Source organism: Leuresthes tenuis, unplaced genomic scaffold (genome assembly GCF_036924035.1).
Source record: "Leuresthes tenuis unplaced genomic scaffold, fLeuTen1.0.hap1 SCAF_21, whole genome shotgun sequence".
Taxonomy (NCBI): Eukaryota; Metazoa; Chordata; class Actinopteri; order Atheriniformes; family Atherinopsidae; genus Leuresthes; species Leuresthes tenuis.
The window spans coordinates 24,447,641-24,473,152 of NW_027325375.1; the positions used below are offsets into that span (position 1 = coordinate 24,447,641).

A 25,512-nucleotide genomic window follows, 5' to 3' on the forward strand; every position below is an offset into this window, starting at 1 on the left:
AGTTCTTCCTCTTGATATCAGCAGGGTACAGTTTAGGAAGGAAACGCCTTAGTTTAGCACAAGAAGGCCTCCAACTTGTGTTCTCTGTTGATGTGAAAACAGCACTGAAACACACAATTGTTACCCATCACTAGTAGTTGTTTTAGCTGTTTTTATTCCATCCATCTGACATTTGAATTTACTTTATATTTCCCTAAATACACGATACAAAAATTGTTTTTCTGACATGAGTGTGATGACATGGACAGATGTACCTACACAACCATTAGACATGCTATTTGTGTGTTTCCGCACATCTGTAGAGTGGTTAGTTCTGTAAAAACTTTAAAAAGGAGAATTTCTGACCCGTTTCTGACATGATTATTTTCTTCTTTTCTCTCGTGGTGTTTTCACAGTATCACCCCCTGTCTCTTTGCAACACAAGCGAGGATGAGCGACAGGAGAGCGACTTCATCACCATTGTCAAACTGGAGCACAGGGTCCCCCGCTGTCTGCCGCTGCTCGATAAGGTACCCGCACACGCACACGCTCGCACACAGATGTGCTGATGAATGCTTGCTGCATTTTTCCCACTCGGACGCTGTGAGAAACTCCTCCTCTCTCAGACATGGCAGCAGACAGATAAAACATCTTGCCATGCTGTCCTCTCTCCTCTGCCCCCTTCCGCTCTTGGATTGAGACTTTAAAGAGAAGTATATCTTGGAGGGAGTTGTTTGGCCGGAGCTTAAGGTTTTGTTCAGGACTGAGGCTCGGACAGGAGGGGGTGGGCATAGCTCAGCGCTGCTATGTAGCAAGTGGCTATGAGCCCTGGCTTCGGATGTGAGGCTTTCAAGCTCCAGCTGTCACTGGTCCGATCCCAGCCAGCCAGAACCAGACACTCAGGGTTCTCCATTTCTGCTTCCCTCTAATATGAGCTCAGCCAGAACTCCATAGATTCCACCCACAACGGTTTAGATGCATGTGTAACTCTGACGGAGCTGACCTAAATCTCCCCTGTGTTTAAGTATTCTACCATACACACTGGCTGGCATCCCCTGACTTTAAAGTAGTGTGATTTAAACTGGTGCTATTTTCTCCCTCGTTTTTCAAGTGGTGACAAATTAGCAGGCATGAATATAGCTGGGCGACTGCCTTTTTTTAGCCTGTGTTTTCTTTTCCCCTAATTTAAAGCCATGTTGAGGAGCTGCCCGCCGTGGCGACGATGTAGAGACATTCCCACACTTCCCCGCTCCTCTCTTCCTCCTCCTGTTGCTCCTTCAGCGCGGAGCCAAACTGGGGATTTTCGCAAAAGGGCTGCCAATCAAGGCTGACTCCAGAAACTGCGTTTTGATGAAGGCCTTAATGGCAACACTGAGTTGTTCCGTAAACAAAACATCCTCTCCCCCTTTTTCAAAAGTACCCTTGAACAAAAGGCAACTGCTTCCGAGTGCTTTCTCCCTCCCTGCAGATGGCCTTTGAAATCCAGAGAAGTGAAGGAGGGAGGAGGGGCATGTGCCTGTGTGGGGGGGCTGAGGGATAAGGGGGGGCTTTCTTGTTTTGGATGCCTAGGAAAGTATGTGTTGCAATAAGCTCCACTCCAGCCACCTGCATCCTTGCTTTCTTAGCAAGATTCTGTGCTTTTGGTCGTGGTGGACTTATCAATGTTCAGCGTGCAGCTGTTTTCTCAGTTTTCTCTCTGCCTTTTGATGAGGATGAATCAGATGGGATGGGATGTGCGGTGCCGGGTCGGCCTTGGTCTCTGGATGGGACCTGTTTACAGTTTAGTCTGACTGCAACCCGCCTGCCAATCTATAGACCCTCTGACAGCCACAGAGGGTTCATGTTGCACCACATAGACTTAGAATAGACCCGTAAACCAAACAAAAAGGAGGCTCCAAACCTTGTGGGATAGAGTTTCATTGTTGTCCTGTGTTTTTATATTGGTTCTCAGGCATCCTTTCATCCGCTGCAGGGAGATTCCTTCGCTGATTTGCTGTGATTTGCGCTGCCTTTTTAACGCTCTCCGCCAGCTAATTCTCTGAACAGTCTGGAAATGTAATCGCTCGTGATGTCTCTGTAGGTCTTTGGGATGTTGTTTTAACAATGCATGTCATCTTTGATTAAAGAGGGAAACCTCTTAAGCTCTCCCCTCAGATAATGTGCATTTAACCATCTAACCAACTGGTACTTTCTGCACCACTGCCTGCCTCTGTTGCACGTCCACATATTTGTTTGTTTGAGATGAGCTTTGATTTAGAATTCTTTAATAAACTCTTTTAGCAACACAATTCATTTCAGGGTATTTGTCAGAATGTGCTGGTAGAACTCTGGAAAGACATATTGTTGTGAATTGCACTTCTTTACTTCTTGTCTGATGAAAGTAAAAGATCACTGGGGAACCTAAATGTTAATTAAATACGACAGCCTTTCTCTTTCAATGCATGATCATTTTTCATGTACACATCATAGAGCTACAGTTAATGGATTACAGTCAGAAGGTCTTCCTTTGTAAAGAGCAACATGCTAATTTATTACATAAAAATACATTTTGTTTGCAGGTATTGAGGTTTAAAACTATTTCTTGTTGATAGTAAATGATTTCTTGTTGCGATAAACAGGTTAATAGGCTTTTAACGGGCATTGGGATACTTGCATTTATTATAATGTTAACTTGACAGTTAAAGTAATCCAAAATGGATCCAGGTTTGACTGTATGTACGACTGTTTCCACCGGCTCTCTTTCCAAAAGCTTGAATCAAAACCTTCGACCGCCCCTGTGGTTTTGCGTCATTACACAACACAACACGAGCGGAGGCCACGGCCTTTCTCTGCCAGCATGTTGTGCTGCAGTGGAAGTGATCTGTCTGCTCTCTGCTTGCCGGACTGACTTGTCTGTTTACATGGTCGCTCTGGAAAAGGTTCTCAGGCCAAGTCACAGAGCAACACATGACTCGAGGAGAAAAGGCGTCTCAGCTCCAGTTCAACAGCATGCTGACTTTACTCTGAATAAATGCTCTAATCTGGTATCTTTTTCCCATTCCAGCCACAGCGCTGAGAAACACCACGAATTTTAAGTTGTTTTGAGGAAGCAGCTCCTACAGGGATCGAGTCCTTGGCCCATGTCTGAACTTGTTGACTCTCATAGAAAGCCTTTCTTATTGATTCTGCTTCTCGGATGAAAAGGCCACTTGGCTTGTTCGTGCAGTAATCCTGTTTTCTTTTACTAGGGCTTTTAAGTGTGTGTGTGTGTGTGTGGTTGTGTGTGTGCATATTGGATGTGCATGTGTATTACTGGATCAAGTTATTTCAAGAGTGCATTCCCAAAATGAAGTTTCAAGACACACAAAGAAGGGGTCGAGAGGCAAGCGGCATTCTAGTGTTTCACATGGTCCACAGTTTGAAATTCAGCTGAATCTTGACAGGTTGATCTTTTTTGTGTCTGTCCTGCTGGCTGTGTGTTGGTTTTGTTTTTTAACTAAACCTCAGCAGCAGCATGGCTCTGTGGATCACAGAAAGACTTCTGCTTCCCAGATGGTGTAGTCCCCTTATTTCAGTTATGCCTTGAACATTCCCATAGCTCCAGCGGCAGGTAAAGAGTTTCAAATTTTGTGATTTAATTTTTAAATGAAGTTTCCCTGGCTATGCTTCTAGAGCCATCCATGGGTTGCTATAGTAACTGCAAACCATAATTCAATCACACTGGCTACTAATATCATTGTGAGCCAGATAGAGACACAATTTTCTGCAGAAGTAGGATGAATAGGAGAGTTTCTTCTATGTTGCATTAGGTCTTAATGAGTCGAGGATCTGAATTTTAGTTGTACTTATCTGTACGGTGAATGATCACTTAGAGAGAAAGTTAGAAGGAGCGACCACTATTGCCAATGCTTCCTCACACAGTTCACGACCTTCCAACACACACCACAAGACCAACACCGCACACGTACAAAGACATTGCAGGTGGGTGTGTCACAGTTGACAGTTAAATCGTGTAATCGCACTTATTTGTGTGAATCGCGGTCATTTGATGCAGCTGACATACTAAGACCTAGAGTTTACACAATTTGAACGATCTAAAAGTCACTGAAAATGCACTGCTTTTAAGCAGGAGAATGTTAACCGGTGGAAGAAAGCCTAAATGTTGACACTTTCTTTACTGCAAAGCAGGGATCCGTGCACAAACACGTGAGGGCAGCTGGACCGGGGGCCACAGCGTAGAGCACAACATGCCCACAGGTGTCAGTGACTGCAGCCTCTGGTAATAAATCCATTGCAGCCTTGTTTTTCTATTCATTTTCAAAATATCATAGACTTAACCTTTTACTGCCCTGCTTTACTATTTGGTAAAGCACATTTTTCAGTGACCACCCCGTGACTTATTAACAATTTGCTGAAGTAAATCTGTGTGTGACCCCTCTCTTCTGCTTGGTTTAGGTATGTAATGCAAAAAAAAAAAAATATATATATATATATATATGTATGTATATGTTATCCCAGTTTTTTATTGTACGATGTACTTCATTTACACTGCTCCCCCTTTGCAAGGCTTAGGGTTAGGGGTTAGGGGCTTAACATATTAGTATTGTTCCAAGGAAATGAATGAAAAATTTGAAAAAGAAACATTTTTCTATTCCTTTTGTTTTCTCAGTGTGGACATTGAAGGATGAGGCTGTTTTTACTGGACGGTCTTTAAACAAGTTCTCATATCTAAAAACAGTTATTGGACTGCGAGGCTGGGACTTGGAGGCTGTGTGAGGCTATAACAGAATAATCATGTGCTTACCAGAGCATGCAGTCACTCAGTTTTTGTTCTGATCCTAACTGCTGTGCGCTACACTGAATACTATGTTCTTCCACCTAAAGTCTCCCACAAAGAAGGAAATAACACCCAACTACACTTTGTTTCTGCTGCTCTCGTGCAACACTCAGAATCTCGCACATCTTGGTGATGCACTTTAAAAGCAACAGCAAGAAGAACTGATATAAGAAGATATATAATTTGTTGTAAGAGGATAGAGCGATTTTCAAAATGTCAGCAGTTCAACTGCTGGCTTCCTGAGTGCTGATGTCAGTGTCCTTGGGCCAAATGTTAAACTCCATTTTGCTTCTGCTGAGTGAGTTAATGTAGGATAAGAATTAGTGGTTGGATTAAAAGTTTTCAGGACATTAAGGTCATGTTAGTGGCACTCCTCCATATGTGTCTGTACATGACATGAGCGCTTTTGGAATTTTCTTTGCCCGACTCATGCAGTGCGGATACATTATCATGATTATATTTGGCTGAGTTACAGGTTGTAACAATCATAGTTGATCTTCCCTTTCATCTTTTATAGATGGCGCCGCTCCTGTCATGAAGGGCTCCCAGTTAAGAAATCCTCAGCGATAAAGTGTTTGTGTTTTGTTCTCTTCTTGCCGAAATCCCGCGGTCTTCATGTTTTCAAGCATAGATGCGCACAATTTTATTTGTACATCACATCAGTGTCAGCGGTTAAGCACCCCACTGCCATATGTGTTGTACCTACACTTGTTGTTGCCTGTTGGAGTTGATTTTTTCGCACATTTACTCTCATGGAACACCACTAAAACACTAAAAAAGTTAACCTGAATTATTTCTGTCACATCAAGCTGGTGATCGTTGCAGCAACTTGCCTTCCTCCAGGCTACATTTAAAGATAAAGGTGATTAAGAAGGTGATGTGTAGCGCTGTTACTCTGGTTACCAGGTGTTTTGGAAGGAGACATGATTGAAGGATTAGAAACTGAAGACTAATTAATCAAAACAACATGTTCTGAAGTGCAGGGATTCTGTGATTAATCTGAAACACACTGGAGCCAGCTGCACCAAATTTAGGGGCAGTTATAGGCGGCAGGTGTAACAGATACTCTGCCTCAGTTTCTAGTAAGTGTGCCTAAAGAGTTAATTGGACAACTTAGTTGGAGTTTGCTGCAGAGGCTCCAGACTCATCACTCCTTATTATATGTTTCTAAAAATATATTCTAATAATATATATATATATTTATAATATATATATATTTGAAGAGTTGATGATTTTGAAGAGTGAGGGAAGATCACGTGGGACTGTTGTGCTGCAGCATGAGCTGACTGACTGATCTTGCTTGCAGGCTTCACTCCATTAGATTAAAAAAAAAAAAAGTATCAAGTCATAAAAAGCGCTCTTAATGCTTATGTCGGTCCTCCTTATGTGGCTTAACTTTCAGATCAGGGAGAGTCATCCCAGTGGCAGAAAGTGGTTGAGGAAAAAGGGAAGCCTGTTGATGGAGGAATAATTCATGGTCTTCGTGTCATTGCTTTTGTGTCCTTGTCTCTTCTTGTGTGTAGGGGGTGACACCGGCCTGTTTCTGCTTGCTGCTTTATTTTTATTTCTTATTTTTTAGCAAAGACAGGGGCTTGAAATGCAACAGCAGCTGCCTTAGGCATTACTTTCTTTGGTAGCCGAGTCCAATGTCTGCAGCTCATCTTAGACAAGTCAAGGAAGAGGAACATAGAGGAACATCTGGAAAAAGATGGATACTTCAGCTTTTGAGAGTAAATGCAAAAAGCAGCAGGTACACAATGGACATTTTGGCTGGTATGAAATGCGTCAGTGTTTGCAGAATTCTGGGTTCGCTTTGATTTCTCTGCCAAAAGATTCATTATTTGCTTGTCTGTGCCAGACAGTTCCACAGTTGTCTTCGGAGGGACAAAGCCATGACTCTCCGTGTCTTTCTTTTGCTCGTTGAAACTTTACTCGTTAACGTTTGCAACTCTGGCGCTTGCTTTGCTTCTGGAATTGGCAAGGACCATGCACCCCTGAAACCACTGCATGCAGCTTTTTCTCATGAATAACTGAAGCAAACAAAAACACACGCACACCACCACATTCTATCTGTTTCCACTGCGAGATAAACTCTTAAGTCTACTACATAAAAAGTCTGAAAACCACATGGGGACAGTTTAAAATCTGTTTTGCAGTCCTTTGAGCAAACGCTACAAGCCCTTTGTTAATGATATCCTGAGGGTAATATTCCTTCTGCTGCTTGTCAGATAGTTTTACAGCACTTTGATCACGTCATCTATAGAGCAACAGCTTCAAAATTATTCAGAATGAGCTCTTTGCCTACTGTGGCATGCAAATTTGGGAACTTCTGGTTACAGTTACTGTGAGAATTTAAGCAAATGGAAGATAAACTTGTCATCAGTAGATGTAAAGTTAAAGATGAAACCGTTTCAAGAAAGACTAATGTATTTGTTGGGCTGGGGTGATCGAGCAAAAGTTTGTGATTGGGTGGAGAGAGAAGTTGAAGCTCTCCGAAAAATTTTTGAAGGTGTCAGACGTATATTGACATTGCAGCCAGGTGATTTGAAAAAAAAAAAAAATGTAAAGCTTCATAAATAATGAATGTCAGCCATGAGTTCGTCAGGAGCCAGCGGTTTCCTCACATTCTGAAAAATTAGGGCAAGACTATCAGAAGATAGGGAAGCAAAATTAAAACCGAAACGGCATCTTTACTGGCAAATTTAATCAAACCTGAAAGAAGTTCTGTGTATTGATGAGGTTAAAACTCGCAACAAAGCTTGAAACCTTTTGCAGGATGAATGGGTGAAAAGAAGGAAGAAGCAGTAAAAGTTATTCTTGCTGACCTTGCAAAATTCTGGCTTTCTAAAAACATTTCCTTTTTGTGGTCTTGAAATTGTAAAAAATGGAAATATGGAAATGTATTTTATATACCACATCATCTTTCACTCCCATTCAGTTTGATGTACATGTTGACTTTTGTGGCTCTCCTTTAGGAATCCCATGATATGCTTGTTTATGTTGTACAGTGCTGCTCAGACAAATGTATCTCTTGTTTTAACTGTTCAGAATCTTCCTCATTTATGCTTTTTCACTTTAGCGCTGGATGTCATTCCTTCTCTTTTGAAATAACTGCAGTTACAGATGTATTAATCCCGTTCCTCTGTTTCTGCTGGTTTGACCCTTAAAACACAGCTTTTCCTTCCCATTTTCCCGGCGCTGTTATTCACCACATTAATATATATATATATATATATATATAAATTACATGCGTACAGTAAGAGCCGAAACAAATGCACTGAATGAAAAGAAGGCAGTCATTGGGAGGCAAAGCTATGCGCTTCCTGCTGAGTTTTATTTCTATATACACATATAAACACAGAGGGCTCTTACTTTACGCATGGTGTAATTTGTAGTTTGATTAGCATGTCTCCTACAATTGTTCAGTCTATTTTGTCTTTGAGACAGATGGTCCTTGGACCACAGAGGTATTTTCCTGAGCTAAAGTCTTTTTTTCTCTTCTTCTTTTCATGATGATGCAAATATTAAACACTCCCAGGGTTTTTAATAAAGCCATACAATGGGCACCTTTGTCAGGCTGTTCCCTGATCCACCTACACAAGCAGAATTACAACCCCACCCCTATCCAACAGGAGCTGCTGTCTCCATTCTTCCTGTGGTTTATGCGTTGGAATTGATGGCAGTAACAGTTTTATGCATTTAAGTGACATGTCTACATGCAGAATGTCTGTGTGCGCCTGGTGTGCAGGAATGTGTGCAAAGGGATTTTTGAGTCACTTATTGAATGTTCCAGCAATTGACAATTATTTTCCTGTTTGAAAAGGGCAAGAAACACAAATCTAATATGAATATGATTTTTAAATGACGTATCTTAGTTTCCACATCTGATTTTTGTTTTTTTATTTTTTTAAATAAATGTGAAAGATCATTTTTAAATTCCAACATTAGTTAATAATATACTTATAATTGCTGTTAATGGGTTCTGTAAAAGCAGGAAGTTTGGGATTAGCATCTGGATAGCTAGCTTAAGTGAAGAGTTGCCAGTGAAGTTGCATATCAGAAACGTTTGACTGGAATGTCAAAATTTGAGTAAAAAAAAAACGTACTTCCTCAATTTCACAACAGCAACAACAAAAAAAAGATTATTGAAACATAGATTTAAACATTCTTCGTGTAGCTCAGGACACCAGTTCTGTTTACGTCTTACTACACAGTTTTGCTTCTGGTTTGCAACTACAATGCTGAAACCAAAACACTGTTAGTTGTAGATATGTAGCGTAGCCCACACCTGTTTATGACATTACCTGTGATAGTTTATCTTAAATTTATTTCACAACTGAGTGAGGTCCAAAAAACCGTAATACTTTGACTAATGGGAAAACAGAAAGCTGAACGTTCAGTCGTGTATCCTTTGATTAATTGTCTCTGCTAAATCTGAGTATGATTACTTAAGAAATTCATATCTCCTACACTTAATGTAGCATTGCAATGTATACACAAGCTGTACAGTGATTTTTATACCTGCTTTGATGTTAGTTGTGAATTTTATTTTCATACTTCATACTCTGCTATTTGGCTAATATTAGCATGCTAACACGCTAAACCCTCAAGTGAGTCGCATGTATTCATTTATGTTTTCTATATTTAGGAGTTATGTTTGTTTTCTTAAATAGCTATTTTTAGATAATATTTAGAAACTATAGTGTGTATGTTATACTGAGGGAGTCAGTGAATCATTATTGAAAACTTGAAAACCAGTGCCTTTGGATATATTTCCATTGTGTTCGACAGGGCGATATACAGGGGGGCACAATGGGGGCACACCTGGAACCGAAGTTACAATGAGCAGCCGGCTGTTTGCTGCTATGTTAGTAGTCCAAGGTTACGGAAACATGGTGATAAGTGTAATGTTGTGGTAACACAAACAGGAGACTGCATTCCCATGGGACTCCACCAAATAATATTTGGAGTTTTGAGCTGCGGGAATGTTTTTCAAGCCTCAGCCACCAAAGCCAGCCTTGGGCTGCTGCTTTTTGACCTCAGCTCATCTCTGAAGAGCTGGAGGCACAATTTCTCAGCAAATTAGTGGCAGACAGATGCTGTACTCATATTATTCTATGCCTTGACTGACTGGGAGCTGTGTTATCTTGAAAGCAATTTCCCGCTGGTTACAGTGGTGTTTCACAGACGAAGTGGAAACTAAGGACGTGGGTGTGGCAGTGACTGTACTGTACAGCTGTGTACTTTTAATAGCAGGCCTGTGCAACTCAAAGAGGATTAGCAATAACTCAGATAAGCCTTTATTGCTGGGAGAGACCTTTCACAGAGAGCTTTGCCTCGTGAGCAGCCCAACAATGAGAGGAGTACTTCAGGTTTCCCTACTTGGTGGGATGTGCATTCCTCGTTGTGTCACCACTTCGAAAACAAGTGGTGTTCTTTGCATTTCACAATCACCAGGGGTTTTTGGAAGAGTTATTTTGGTGACCTGCGAGAGACAAAAAACACACACATTTATTGTGGGTGTTCAGGTGAGCAGTTGGGATACAAAAGGATAGCACTGTCCTCTAGGCTCTCTTGAGGGGGGACCGAACAGGGTTCGGCTGCTCATTGAGACTTTTTTGACCTCAGGAGGAAAGATGTGAATCTCCATATAGATATATGAAAGATGAATGCTATTTATATCAGACAACAGATGGAATTGGCAGCTGCAAACCAATGTGCAAGCATTTATAGTTTATTAATCACAATCGATCAGACACCATGAGCATTGGAGGTTCTCTCTGAGACTCCGAGGTTAGACAGGCCTGCAGGTCGCAGCTTAGCGAGTCACCTTGACCTGCGGCATTGTTGACGTTCAGCTCCGTTCAGTGCTGTCATCACTCTTCCCAACAAGGTGTGAGTGATTTGCAGAGGGTCTCTGCTGAGCTCTCTTCACTCATCCTGCCATGTCTTATAGGTTTCTGCCTGCGTTGCTAAGCTAAACATTGACTGAGCAGATGGCCAAGCAAACTCTCCTCCCCGCACGCACATAGGATCAGGAAGACGGGCTGTTTGCTTTGAGAGATGATGTGTTCAGATGCTTGCTGTCTCTTCCCAGTGACTGGCGATTAGCAGCTTGTTGCACTCCCTGTCTCACTTTTCTGTTCTTTCCTTTTCCCCTCCCCTTACTGAAATGACACATTGGTTGTGTACTGGTTACTGTAGGCATGGGACAGCTAATACATGCTTCTCTTCTTCTGCAGTCCAATTTGAGTTTGTCGACAGCATTACCACAAACTTTTTGTACCCAAACAGTGAGATGTCTCCAGTACCGTCAGGTTTGGAAGCACCGCTTCCAAATAGAAGCAGCTGGACAATCACCTGCTTGTGTACGTGTTTTAGGATTGTAAAGTGTGCCCCTCTAACATGTGCTGGATAATGTGTTCTTTTTTTTTTTTTTCCTTTTTGTATGAAGACTGGCAGCTACTAAACACGCTACTTAGTGCATAAAAAAAGCTCATGATTTGGTGACCATCATGTTAAGGCAAAAACAACAAAAGTAGGGCAGTTTACTCTATTTAATCAAAAGAAGAAGAAATAAAAACACAAGTAATAATTTTGCTAATCATCCATGCAGGTTCATACTTCTGTGCAGCATTCACAAGCACCAATAGCACTTGCACTGGCCAAGAACTAGACTTACCTGTGTGGTCAGAAAGTACGACCTGTGGACTGAGATAATGACATCCTTATAGACGGGACTCAATGACTAACAATGTTTATGACTTTCTACTCACTACATGTAACAGAAACTTTACTTACTGTTAAACGTTGTGAGCAACACACGTGCCACCTTAGTCTTGCATTGTTAGCTGGGACTGTGCCTATTATAACAATGCATTCTTTATTAACTAGGGTGGGAAATGACTAGATCTTAACAACAAATGCAAAGTAATTGCATGGCCTGAAATACACGTGTCATTGAGTAGCCTGGTGTTTCTACAAAGCAAACATCAGCATACATACAAACCCTTAGTTACATATGGTTATGTTTTAAGTCTTATGACATGGGATCAGAGTTTTTTAATTTTGAGACTCAAAGGTGCCACTGCAGAGACTGAAACTTAAACATTTTCTACACACCCGTGGAATTAACTGTCTGGTTATCTCTGAGCACTGCTTTCTGACTCCTTTCTGCTCTCTTTGAAGCAAGTGAATTGAAAGTGTATTTGCAAAAGCTTTTCCTGTACGTACCGGCTTCACTGACTCGTGACCTAAAGTAGCATCTGAATTAAGATGTTAATTAAGGCAATTCAGCACTGTTTTAAAGCACTTCACAATAGCTTCCATGAGCTGCGGCTTCATATTCACGGTGTGTTAAATGAGCCAAATCAGCTGATTCATCTGCAGAAACTAACTTCTTCATAAGCTGAAACAAAAACCCCCATTTATGAGTCAGTGTCTTTGCCTCATGTCATGATTGAATTTCTTCAACTTGTTAAGTCACATTTAGCAAACTTATTGGATTTTTAGAAGTCAATCCTGCAGTTCTCACCGAACTTAAGTTGAAGCAGCTGGAAATGTTTGAATAAGTACTCTCAAATAACTTTTGAAATGAGCCAATTCACACATAAAGTTGACATTATTTCAGCAGTCGGACACATTTATTGACGAATCTGACTGCACACACATGTATTTGAACATAAATATTCTTTTGCTCATATGAGCGTCTAAGTACGCTAGGCTGTTTATTTGCCGCTCGAGGGCAAACACGCCACCCTTTTGCAGGGCTGCGTCTGGTATTTAAGAGTGTATGCGTCTCAAGGCGTTCATATTGGGTCGACACATCTCTCACTTGTCACTTCAAAGGGAGCGTGTGAGGGTCAGGGTTTCATCACACTGTTGTTGGCGTTTGGCAGAAAAGATCTGAGAAAAATGCTGAGCTAAAGATAGGATGGTGTGTCATGCTGAGCAAGAAGTCGGAGCCCAGATGATGGACTTCTGTGGCAAATTTTTGTTATTAAAATGCGCCCATGTCAGCTATTTGGGAGACACCTTCGGCTCGGTGCTTGGAGGGAATGGAGGTGCCATCGTGATTAAGGTGGAGTGCCAAAATTCTTAGATTGTTGGCAATAGTATTGACGTTTAGTAACAGTTCAGATTATTGGCAGTACGAGCAAATGCTCATCCCTCATTCTCACTCAGCCTGCAGAGCTGAAGATGTTTTTCCACATGGGGATGGCAATAAAGGATCATATGATGAGTGCTTAATGGCCCTGCAGTTACAAGTGTACTATATCACTGCCTCTCCCTGATGAATGAGTCGTTCATAGGGCAGTAACTTATTATTACTGCAGTATTAGTCCTTTGATGCTCCAACAGTTTGAACCCTGGAGATTCTTAGAGGGGTGGCTCGTCAAAATAGCTTTGCAGATAAGCCCGGTCTTGCCTCGGCTGTGGGGAGAGGAGCCTGGAGGTGTGAGGAGGCACCAGTGTGCAGGAAAACCAGACTACAGAGGCATGACACTGCAGTCTCATGGACCTCTGGTTCCTAATGTTTGAATGGATCAAATAAATCTTCCATGATTATATATTTGTGACTGATCTGTGGCATTTCTCTTCACTTCCTCAGCATGGAGATTGATGATTCTGGTGTCTGCTCTGGAGGGTTTTATTGAAGAAGGGGGAAAGCCCACTTTTATCTTCAAAGCCCCTTAATATAAAGGTGCTGCCCTTGAATCCCTGCTGAGGAGCCGCACTAAACCACAAGTTGCCATTCTTGCCAGGACATTCCTCTATTAATGACAAAGGCGAATGGGAAGTCTCATGGTGAAACATGAAGAGGGAGAGGAGAAGGGAACAGAGAGTTGAATGGGTTGATTCAGAGGAGTGGCAGGCGAGGCCAGTGGGTGACCTTTACCAGTCCTCTCTGTTTGTCTGACTGCCTCAAGGTCGGGTCTACTAGGTCACAAACAGCACTGTCGACAAGAAGATGCTTGTTGCTTTGATTTGACGTCTTTTGCTTCTGTCCTTACGGCTGCTTGCATTCTCACTTATTTCTCTTTCCACCCGCCCCACCTCCAGCAGTACGTCTGGCACATCCCAGCTCTCATTGTGCAGGCTGAGCCGCTGGCCCTCTTTAAGATCTGCATTAGAATGTTGTTTTTATATAGCAGCAAGCGGAGGCATGTGGAGTCTCTTTTGAACTGCTCGGCAAACAGATGGAGCTTTTCACGCTGCCTTTATGAGATTAAGTGAAACATTCACATAAAAAAAAGACATTTCCTCGTGTCCTTTCACCCTTCACTGTCTCACTCCGTCTAGTCCTTCTTTTTCTGGCTCTCTTCAACTCTGTCCCTTTGACTTTTCCATTTCTTTTCTGGCGGCCCTTGGGCATAGGCAAGGGCTCACTACTACTGAAAGTGAAGTGGAAAGTAGACAGGTTTGTGTTACCAATAACTTCATCCCCAGGCAAGCAAGCACTAAACACCAACTAGAGTTTAGAGCAAACAGGTCTTGTGAGTCTGACACTGCAGGCAGAGGGGAGTGACTTTTGGTTACTCTTCAGTATTATGAACCTGTTCAACTGTGACTCAGGTGGGCTTGTGCCAAGTGCCCCCTACCCACCCTTTAACATGGGTTTGACAAAACAAGGCAGACTGTGAGACTCTGGAGAATAAAATTTACTGGAATACAATGAGTCTTCATACTTGCACGGGTTTTGCACGGGTTAGATACCTTTACACCATCAAGCATGTCTGATTTGAATTTGAGGGTTTTTTTCCATGCAGACCTACACATTAAAAAGGGAGTTGTTCCAGAAGCTGTACGAAATTCAGAAAGTCTACTGCCTCTGAGCTACACCAGTGTCCGTGTGTGTGAGCTGTATGGACTTACTGTTCCAGTTGGGGAAACTGGTTAAAAATCTGATTTCATCATTTCCTGTAAAGTTCTGGAAACACGTTCTACCCCACACATTCTTACAGTGCCTGTCTTGCCAGATTTGAAGGGTTTGGCAGGGTTGCCAGTTATATAAAATAAGTTGTGAAAAGGTTAAACACTTCGCTCTACTCTAAAAATTTGGGGGTGTGTCTGCTAAAGAAAAAGAGGTACACACAGCAACTTCAACTCTGTAAAGGCAAAGCAGCCCAGCAAACTAATAGATGTAGTGATTCAGCACTTTGTATAAGGACCAGTGAATGTAATCGCCTTCTAGTTTTGATGAGAATGTTAGAATGGCCTGTGTACCATCGATTCAGGTGGCCTAAAACAAAGTAATGATGGAAAATGTATCTTACTCCACAACTTAATACTCCACAATTCAGGCTTTTAATCTTTTCAACCTAAAAATACTGTTAGACAGGTTTTAACCTTGGGTTCTGATTATATCTGGGATAAATGACCTACACCAGCAGGAGTCAGTGTTGCTGGGCCGCCTGGCCTTCTTAGGCCTACCCAGTGATGGAGCTACTTAATGCATCTTTGTCTACTGAGCATGCAATTACTGACAGTTTACACCCTGAAAATAGCTGTGGTGAACATTATATTATATATTACAATAAATAAAGTTAATTATCCCCCCTTTTTTAAAAAAAAAAAAAAAAAAGGATATTCGCTCATTCTGAATTTGATGCCAGCAACGTACTTCAGAAAAGTAATAACAGGTGCCATAAAAGACTGGAAAAGTTGAGTGTTGCTCTAAAATCTAAAAATAACACACGTGGTGGATAATCTCACCATCTCTGACACACTGATTGGCAACTTGATAACATGATGGGGTTTAAAAAGAGCAAAGAAGTAGAGAATTAAAGACGGGGAGAGGTTCAACACACTGAGAGATTGCACTGGAGAAAAAGTCAGTTTACAACCCTAATTCCAAAAAAGATGGGGCACTGTGTGCATTTAGTAAAAATGAATAACAGAATGCAATAATTTTTAAATCTCATAAACCAATATACATACTTACAAAGCATGTAAGATGTTTAAAGTGACATAAAAGTCTCAAAAAAGATGGAACAAAGCAACAAAAAGCTGGAAAGGTTAGTGGTACTAAAATGAAAAAAAGCTCGTTACAATTAATTAGGTTAATTTGCAACAGGTCAGTAACATTATTGGGTATAAAAAGAGCATCTTAGAGAGGCAGAGTCTCTCAGGAGTAAAGATGGGCAGCGGTTCAACAATCTGCTAAAAAAACAGTCTCCAAACAGTGGAGCTATTGTGTCATATTCCATCATCTACCAAACATAAGATCATCAAAAGATTCAGGGAACCTGGAGGCATCTTTGTGTGAAAGGAAGACAGCTTCTGGCCCTCAGGTGGCGCTGCATTAAAAACCAACATAATTTAGTCATGGAAATCACTGCATGGGCTCAGGAACACTCCTGCAGAACACCATCACTGAGCGCAGTTAGTCGGAAGGGGACCATCCAGCTTATTATCAGCACACAGTTCAAAAGCCACCACTGATGGTGTGAAGCTGTGCTTGGCATGGATAAGCACATCTGTAAATACACTATCAATATCCAACAGCATGTGCAGATTTCTCTATAACATTTTGTGGATTTTGCAACAACAAATATGTTGAGCATTAAACAGGCCAGTGGAAAAGCTCCATGACTCCACTCGCAACATATAAATAGTGATAAGATGATATTACACATTTTTTTGGTTAATTTGTTTGTGTTTAGGTTGGATTTGTTTACAGACGGCGTGTGTGTTCAGTGTTGGCAGTGCAGGTCGTGTGTGTGTCTGTACGTGTGTTTGCTCTGCAGAGAGGCGCAGCTTTCTGTGCGGCCAGTTCCAAGAATGAATTCCTGCAGGCTTACAAGAGCTGTTGAATGAGATGGAGGGCTCAGGACAGGAATGATGGGAGGAAGGGAGAGGAATGGAGGCTGCTCTGCTCGGTAGGAGGGGTGTCGGGCTCTCACTTAGAGGCCTGATTAAATAACAGGATGCTTTATGAAAACAGGGACATTATCTGCCTCTTAAAAGGCCGGGAAAGGCCCTCTAATTGGCTTCCCCTGAATGCTGACGCCCATCGGTAAGAGCCAGCCACAAAGAAATTAAGCAGGATTCTATCTCCATCTCCTCTGGTCATGCCTTCATTCATATCATATTATAGGAAAACATCAATGTGCAGACACCAGGCTGACAGAAAAGGTCATTTTTTTTCCACTCAAAGGAAGATTGAACGACACAAATCTCTTAAAGGGGAACTCCGGTATTTTTAAACCTATACTTTATTTCTTGCATGAAATACGTTTATCTACTCTCCGAGAACAGTTTGGCGAAAGTCGGTGTCCTTCGGAAGCTATTTGGATAACTTGCGATCCATATAACGGAGTGAACGGGGCAAAAAGTGGTCCCAGTAGAGGTGTGTGTGTAGAAATCCCTCCGTTAGCTCTCCTATAGCTGCAAGTAGCCACATAACAGCACCTATGTGCTAACAGAGCTATAGTACGCGATCGTTCATTCATTCGTCTGTAAGTATTGGTGAAATAAAGACAGATAATGCCTTATTTAAAGGCTGCATCGTTTTTGCCCCGGCTTCATCATGTGATGGCTTTTACAGCTACGCTTTTCAAAAGGTCCTCTGTATGTGTGGAGATGGGAGGAGAAAGTGTCAGAGCTGAGGTCAACTACTGTATGTGTGCACCCCGGTAACAACAGACATCTTTTTATCCAAAGACCTCATTTTTCCTCTTTACATCTCTACTTGCCATTTAACCCAAGTGGTCTATTTATATCATACTTAATTACAGTTAAATGCAGCTGTATGTCATGATAGTTGCATGATTAATTGCACGATATGCTTACACAGCTTCAGTTGATAACAGGGATTATTTAGAGGAGCAGCAATCCATGTTACTGATGTTTTAAAAAAAAAAAAAGCCAGGTTCATGATTGTGTAAGAGAAAGATGTAATTTTAAATGTTTGCACAGAAAGATGAGCTTGTTGGAACTCTGCTGCATCCAAAACAAACGTGCGGCGTTATCACTTTTTTCTCAGGTGCTGTATTGCACAGCAGAAGACGACGCTGTGCTGAAACTTTGACGTTCCCACGTATGAAATCTAAGCAGTTCGGCTCATGTTGTACCATCAATTACATCTTTTGATGAGGGACACCTTTAAGAAATTGTGTGAGCTAAAAGGGAACAACTGCCTCCCATTTGTGAACATTTTCTGTTGTTTTTTTAAATAAGTAACAGATTAATAAACTAAAATATTAATCAACAATCAGCAATCAAAGTGGCATAATTAAATATGGTGTTTATGTAGAGAGAGGTTTTTTCAAAGTTCCCCTCTTTACTGCCCCCCACTGGTAGTATCAGAAAAGACACGTACATGTCATGTATCATATTTTCTTCTTTCCTGACTTTATACGTGTTGTAAATGTGCGTATGAACTCACTTTAGGTGAGTATATCCATGTAGTATAGCTGTGTTACCTCGCAGGGATAATGATGCATTGGACGGTCAAATCAAACTACTCTGCCGGTGTGAAATTTGTAGTTTTAGTAAATCTTCCAGCTTGCTTCGGTGCAACATGTCAGCTGGGAAGACCACTTGAAAACCTGTTCTTTGAATTCGATGCCAGAAGCCTTAAAAGATAAGCTTAAAAAAAAGCTGGTTTTATGGAAGGTTATACTTTCTTCCTTGAATGGAAGAAACTGAAATGATTAGTGATGGTTTTTTACTTTACTTTTTTGGCAGATCAGCACTTCCTGTATACTTCTAAATGAAGCGGATGAGAGCGAGCTTTTTATCTCAAAACTGAGGTGCTGGTCACAGGTGAAGACCGTCAGAGCAGGTTAAAAGCCTGAACAAATGTTTTCTTATCACCTGATGAACATTTTTAGAGACCGAGACTCTGGTGGACACCTTTACTCCTTCCAGGACTCAGAAGACCCAAATTAGAGCATATTAGAGTTCAAACTACTTCAAAGCTCAGATCAGAAAGAGAGTTCACATTACACTGATTTTTAAAGACTCTTCCTTGGCTTTTTGTCAGCTTTAAAGCTGATTTTACGGTACCATTATTAGTTTTTTAAAGCTCTACGTGGCCATTTTCCTATCTATTAATCACATCTGCTTTTACCCTATGAACCCCCCAGAACCTTCAGGTCTTCTGGAAGAGAAACTAAGTAATCAAACCCAAAATAAGAACTAAAAACCCACAGTCAGGCATCTTTTTCTTGTTATGGCCTACATCTGTGGAACAGCCTTCCTGAAGACCTGAGGGCAGCAGAGTGTTGATGTTTTCTTGCTTTTAATTCAATTTCATTAATTAATTGATTTATATATTTCCCTATAAATTTTAGTTTAGGTAATTTGCAGTTCATTTTCTTGTACTTTTAAGTTGACTTTAATTACCTTTCACTTGTTTTTATTCTTATTTTGCTGTGAACTAGCTTGTGATTCTGGTACTACAAAAACAACAATTTTGCACCTTTTTTCTCTGCCTCTGGCGTTTCTTCACACAAATCGATGAGACTTTTTTAAAATGTGTTTTTTTTTTTTTTAGATTTCGATGTGAACGTGCCTTCTCTGTTCTTCGCTCTTTATACTGAGCGTGGTTCAGACCACAAACCTGTGGAGCTGTGGTGGGACGGGACAGTGTGGTGATTAGCCCTGAAAGTGGGCTCCTGGTTTGAATCTTGTAGAATTGGGTGTAGAGAGTGGCTGGATGGATTAGAGCTGGGGCGGGGCAGGGTAGTATGGGACGAGATATATTGCTCTTAAGTCTCTTTTTGCCTGTGCATTCTGTCAATCACTTTATATTACATTCAGTTTGTATGAAGCGTGCTAAATAAATAAAGTCTGATTGATTGATTAATGAGGCGCAGCGCAGCCTGTTGTGGCTGCTTTTCTTCTTCTTGACACTTGGCTGGCTGTTAACCCTCTGTTAACACTGAGTGCCAGACATTGGACTGAGGTCAAAGGAGGAATATATAAGGTTGCATAGTGAGGTGTGTCCAGTGGAGTCTGTGGATCTCTTGCCTCCATCATCACTGGCAAACACATCAGTCTGATCTGCTCACACCCCCAGGGCACAGCCGCTCGCCGCTCTGGCCCTTTGATGTTTCGATGATGTGTTTAGCAAGTGATAGTATATCAGATGACTCCGGTCTTTCTCTGTCACCTTGTGCTTTGCATTTCAAATGTGTGTCACAGTGGCTGCTAATGAAAGGGGAGGGGGTGCTCAGCTTCAGTGACCTCTCTAACCACCAGACAGACAGATCAGTTTCATAACTTTTTCCTGTATGGCTCTTTCCTCTGCAAGAGAAAGTTGGCCAAGCCCAGCTGCTGGATTTAATGTTTCTCTGTGCGTGTTCCTGTGTGTGTGGGTGCACCGGGATCAATGCAAGGTAAAAGTAGGGGGAGGAGTGTTTCATTCAGGTCCACCCTCTCAGGCTTCAACTTTTCCTGAGTGGTAGAATCTCCTCACCTGCCCTGACTTGCCTTCCTCCCTCCTCCTTCCTCTTCATACAGTATGTGCCCCCTCCCCCTCCCCACATCAAAGAAGTCATATGAGTAATGGATACCCAGAAGGGCCACACCCTTCCCTCCTCCAACCAACTCAGCTGCCGCTCAGCCAGAAGCGAGCACCCAGCAATCATACCACACACACACACACACACACACGCACACACACACAGCAATTATTTACTCACAATTAGACTTAAATATACAGCTTCAAAGCTAGGTAAACAATATTTAGAGCAAATGTGGTGCTTATGTTTTTACAGTGACCACTGAACCAAGAAAAAGACATATCACTGTAGTAACTGAGAGAATTTTAAACTTGATGATCTCCCATCCTGTTGTGTTTAGTATTTTTTAGTTAGTGAAGTGTGAAGTGAGTATTTAGACTATAATTTAAGTAGGAATAGTTCAGGAATAGTTCTCCAGGCTTCTTGAAGGACATCCCAAAGCTCTTCTTTGGATGTTGGCTGCCTTTTGTTCCGTTCTCTGTCAGATGATCCCACACTGCTTCAATAATGTTGAAGTCTGGGCTCTGGGGAGGATTCATCCCTCCATAAGACCTGCTGCCACTGATTTTCAGTCCACTTCTTGGGTCATTTGGCATAGCTCAGCCTTTTCTTCCTGTTTCCCTTTCTTAAGAATGGCTTCTTGACTGCTACACACAACTTAACTTAACAAAAGTTGTTTGCCAAGTTATCTGTGATGCACAGTCACAACACTGGGTCATCCCTTGAGTTAGGTGCCTCATTTGTGCTTGAATGAATCGTAGGCAAGTGTTGGGTGACTTAAACAACAACACATTTCTCAGGTACAAGGACTGGACTGAAACTGAGTGGGACTTTTCATATATATATGACTTTAAAGATTGATGACTGATGTGTCCTTGTTATGCTTCGGTGTGTAAAAGTGTAGAGGCAGCATGGGAGATTAACACAGGCTAAACTAGCATGTGTAAAAGCAAGCTATCGTCATTCCGCTGACTCTGTGATGCTTTGTGTAAGCACACATTGATGTGCAGCTGAGCCCCTCAGCCTGGCTTGTGTAAATGACCAAACATGAACAGCGGTGGACTTAACAAGGACGTATTTATTGCCAACAAATATGTGAATAGAGCTAATGAAAAAGCAGTAGAGAAAAACGTAGGAAAGATGATGAAAAAGCAGAAATCATCCATGCTTCCTAAGTCACATATTTTGCTTATCCTTTTAGCATACATTATGACAACTGCACTGGTTACTACAATATTATTTGAAATAGGACGTCTTGCTGACAAGTCTCTTAAAATCAGTGGGATAATACGTCTGCTATTCAGGTGAACTAGATTGAAATGGGTCCGAACGCTGTAGGAGTCAATGTTTTGCATACATGTGATATAAAAAAGGATCTGTTGCCTATCAATGGCAGGAGGTAGAAACAGGACTAAGCATACAAACTATAGCTGTTAAATAATGAGAAACAGTCTGTAATGTTCCATTTTGATTAAAAAGAAATGTGTATTCCACACCCATTCACTTTATTCCTCTTCTGTAACTACACCACCCTGCATTCTGGATTTTTTTTACTCTGAATCTTCAGGGACAGACAGGAGGGATTCCCTCGAATGCGCACTTAAATGTAGGAAATTGGAAACAGTCACATGCTAGATCAGGTGAGTAGAGAGGGTGGGAAAGAAACACACTGCGGCACTTGACCACCCACCATATTCATCTGATCTGGCATCATGTGACTTTTCCATGAAATCAAGTCTTCAAACAGCATTTTCCCACAGCTGTGGCCTCTGTTCTGATCCTGTCTTGCAAATTGTCTACAAACTGTGTTTAACACTCAGGGGGAATTAACTGAAATGGAAGGTACTGATTAGGACTGAATTACAGTGTTTTACTGTTACACTTTGTATTAACAGTAATCAGGATTGAGATATTACTTCACTTATGGACCTTCTTTTTTTTCCCAAAAATTAATTTTTCATTTTAGCTTTTTGAAGGTGAAACTACTAACGCACCTGTTTTCAGCACTAATTTGCCACCTCTGTCATCCCCAGCCCCCATCCCTCCCCTCATTTAAGCATGTGGTGTGTCCCAGTAATACCTCGATAATGGTTCCAGTGTGCCGGTCTGGAGGAATGACAGGGCAGATCGCTGGCCTCAGACCTGTAGGGCCAGAGCTCTGCACTCTGTCATTAGACACTTGACTGCAGAAGCACCACAGCCTGCTCGCCTTTTTCCCCTCAATTCCTCTTTTCTCTTTCCGTTTTTCTTTATCTCTTTTACTCTCACTCCTCACGCCCACGCATGTTATTCCACATTATAGTGTGTAGACACACGGAGTGATTTAGGGCATCATGATAAGGGATAATAGACCCACCAGGTTTCTGAAAGTGTCATAAAGTTAAATTGAGTCTATTGGTTGATATACAGCCGTTCCATAATTATAGTTGTTAAGCTAATACAGCACGGCCACATGTTTTCATGCACAATTTGGAATTGGAAAAAGCTTACAGCAAACAGGTTTTTGTGTGTCTTGAAGCGATTGCTTTGGGAGCTCGTGGCTAGAGGGTGACTGCTATGGCCCAGGCTGTATAAACAGGACAAGATCTTTGTTTGCAACGGGTCTGAATTTGTTTGCTGTGGTATTCTATGGGCCGAATTTCTAGAAGTAGCCAAGGGGCGTAGAGTATCCAATTTGGTTGGTTTAGAACAGAATTTTCCTTCTCTTTGCTGATGATGTGATCTTATCTGCTTCACTGAGCAGGGCAAACCATCTGAAAAAAAAATTCCAGCAGGTTTGCAGCTAAGCATGAAGCCGCTGTGATGGGAATTTACACCTTAAACTCTGAGGCCATGGAGGAATTAGAGTATATCAAGATACAAGCTGTGGAGCAGCTGGTGGTTGGGGCAAAAGATACCTCCTGGGCATCCAGGAGGTACCTTTTTATCCCAGATGAGGTGTTTTGGGTTGTCAGGTTAGATTGCTCCACCTAAGTACCAGAAATTAAATGACTGATGAACAGATGTTTCTCCACATCAAGAGTGAATGCTCATATGTGCTTTTCTGGGTCATTATTGCCCTGCTGTTTGTTCTGTTACCCCAGAACGAGGCTGCACATGACAGGGACTTTATCTCTGTTTAGAGCTGGCTTGGCTCCGCCATCAACACCACATAAAAAACTATGACAGACGCTGGCGCATCAACAAGCATTGAGATATTTACAGACTATGGAAAAATCAGCCCTGTCCTTTATGCAAAGTAAAGGCACCAGAGCAGTGTAGTTTGTTTGAGCTCGGTGAAGTGATACCAGCTCTGGCTCACAGACTGCACTTTGGTGGAGATGTAAACAAACAGCGTTGGCTGGTGTCGACAAGGCCACCCACTGCTGGAGTGGGCAGATCACTGGCTCCGACTGATGTTTACGCAAGATGAGCTGTGGTTAATAGCAAGATTTCATCCTCTCTCAAGGCTCTGGAGTAGAGTAAGATTTTAACGAGATAAAAGCATTAGAGGTGAAACTGGTGAAACTATGGGATGCTTTCAGCAAATACGTTTCAAAATAGTCCACAAAGTCATTACATTGGCAATGCAGACAGACACTTTGAGTGAAATGTGGGCTTTTCCTGCACTGAAGACATCTGCAGGGAGGAGAGTCGAAGCTCTGTTTCTTTCTTTTAGAGAAATCTCTACTCTACCTGCAGCCGCTACTCAGCCCCCCTTCATCTGAAACTATTCCTCACCGTCCCATGAATTGCCGCTAAACTCCTCACGTTTACCCGCACCCTCCATCGAAAACCCATCCGCATTAAAAGTAGAAGCAGACTGATGTGGTTTGTGCGTTGTTTGTTAGTTTTTCTGGGATGACGTCTTTGCTGTATAGCTCTGTAAACCACAGTCATTTCCGATGCTGCAATTGTTTCTGCTCGCATGCCAAATAGTGTGTAATCACATGTGTCAAGTTGCACCTCGTGAGGATGGGTGTTTACTTAACCGCAGCCATGTCTGTTTCAGTTCCGACCATAACAAACCTGGAGATGTTGAAACCCTTGTGCTGATAGTACTCTTAACTGCCTTGTTAGCGTCAGCCCTGCATTTTCATTGCTCCATTAAAGTTTAAATATATTCCCCCTTAATCATGTAATGAGATCTCTCAGCCTGCTTCCGGATCTGTGGCTCAGTAGAGGCACGTAGTTTGGCAAACCACACTCTGAAACCAGTTGTACTAATACTGAGATATGATAAAAACCACAGCACTCATTTGGAAAGTATACTGCGATATATTTCTGAGCCCTATTGGGCCGTGCGTGTTTGTGAGTGTTCGGTGGACCACATCCTTCTGCTGCGGAGGGAACTTTTGAACTCCAGGTGAAGCAAATTCCCACATCTCGAACGTTCCGAGCTTTTTCCTCCCATGTGACCGCACCCCATTTAGGCCTATGCATGTACTACAATTATAGTTGTGATGAAACAGGGGAAAGGCTGTTGCAACAGAGCTGTGAGGCACTTGACCTCTCTCTGACATATAACGCTTTATCAGTGCTTTGACTTCCACCGGCAGTTCTGTAAGAGAGCGTTACACCTCTTTGTGCACACGCATTTGGACGGAAATGCCTTGTGTGTGAGTGCGTGTGTACCGCCGAGTGTTGTGTTTGACCTGAGCCGTTAGGTGTGAAACATTATGCCTCCTCATTAAGTCTTTCAGAGCATATGATGAGGCACTGATGACACTGCTGTTCTTTCTGCCGTAAGCTTTCCTGGGCTTTAGTGGAGCACATTGATGACAAAAACAACACTCAGAAACAACAGAGACATGCATACTTAACTAAAACCGTCAGCTTTAAAGCACACAATAAAAGACTCTTGACAACTTACTCACACTAAATAACCATCCTCCTCCTCATGTCCAAGCTGCACTGTTTCCACTGCATTTAAACCTTGTGAAATGCCCCATCAACAGCTCTATGTAAACACTTGATGTAAACCACTTAGTTGTTAGAATACATCTTTCAGGTGTTTAAATAACCCTACGTGACTTCAGGCAAAAAATACAAATCACTTATAATTGAATTCCCCAGCAATGAAATTCAGGCTTTACAAATTCAATATAGTTGGAATGTTAGCTTCTTCCATGGTGCAGGTCAACCAGTAGCTTGTGGGGGTTTAAGCTTAGCTAAGGCTACAAAGGGGAGCTTTAAAGCAGCTCTAATACTTATTTTCACAGTATCTGACTGACCACCTGACTTGTTTGTGAAAAACTCCCCAAG

General features: G+C 41.9%; 1 protein-coding gene across 5 annotated transcripts in view; it reads left to right on the forward strand.

Moving 5' to 3' along the window:
• Positions 1 to 25,512, forward strand: part of LOC140280123 (E3 ubiquitin-protein ligase RNF43) — a 79,620-nt gene that overhangs the window by 47,433 nt on the left and 6,675 nt on the right. For all 5 annotated transcript variants that reach the window (XM_072375397.1, XM_072375398.1, XM_072375400.1 and 2 more), the window contains exon 2: positions 396 to 509. In XM_072375397.1, coding sequence (XP_072231498.1) covers positions 396 to 509 — 114 coding nt within the window. The remainder of the gene's footprint in view (positions 1 to 395; positions 510 to 25,512) is intronic.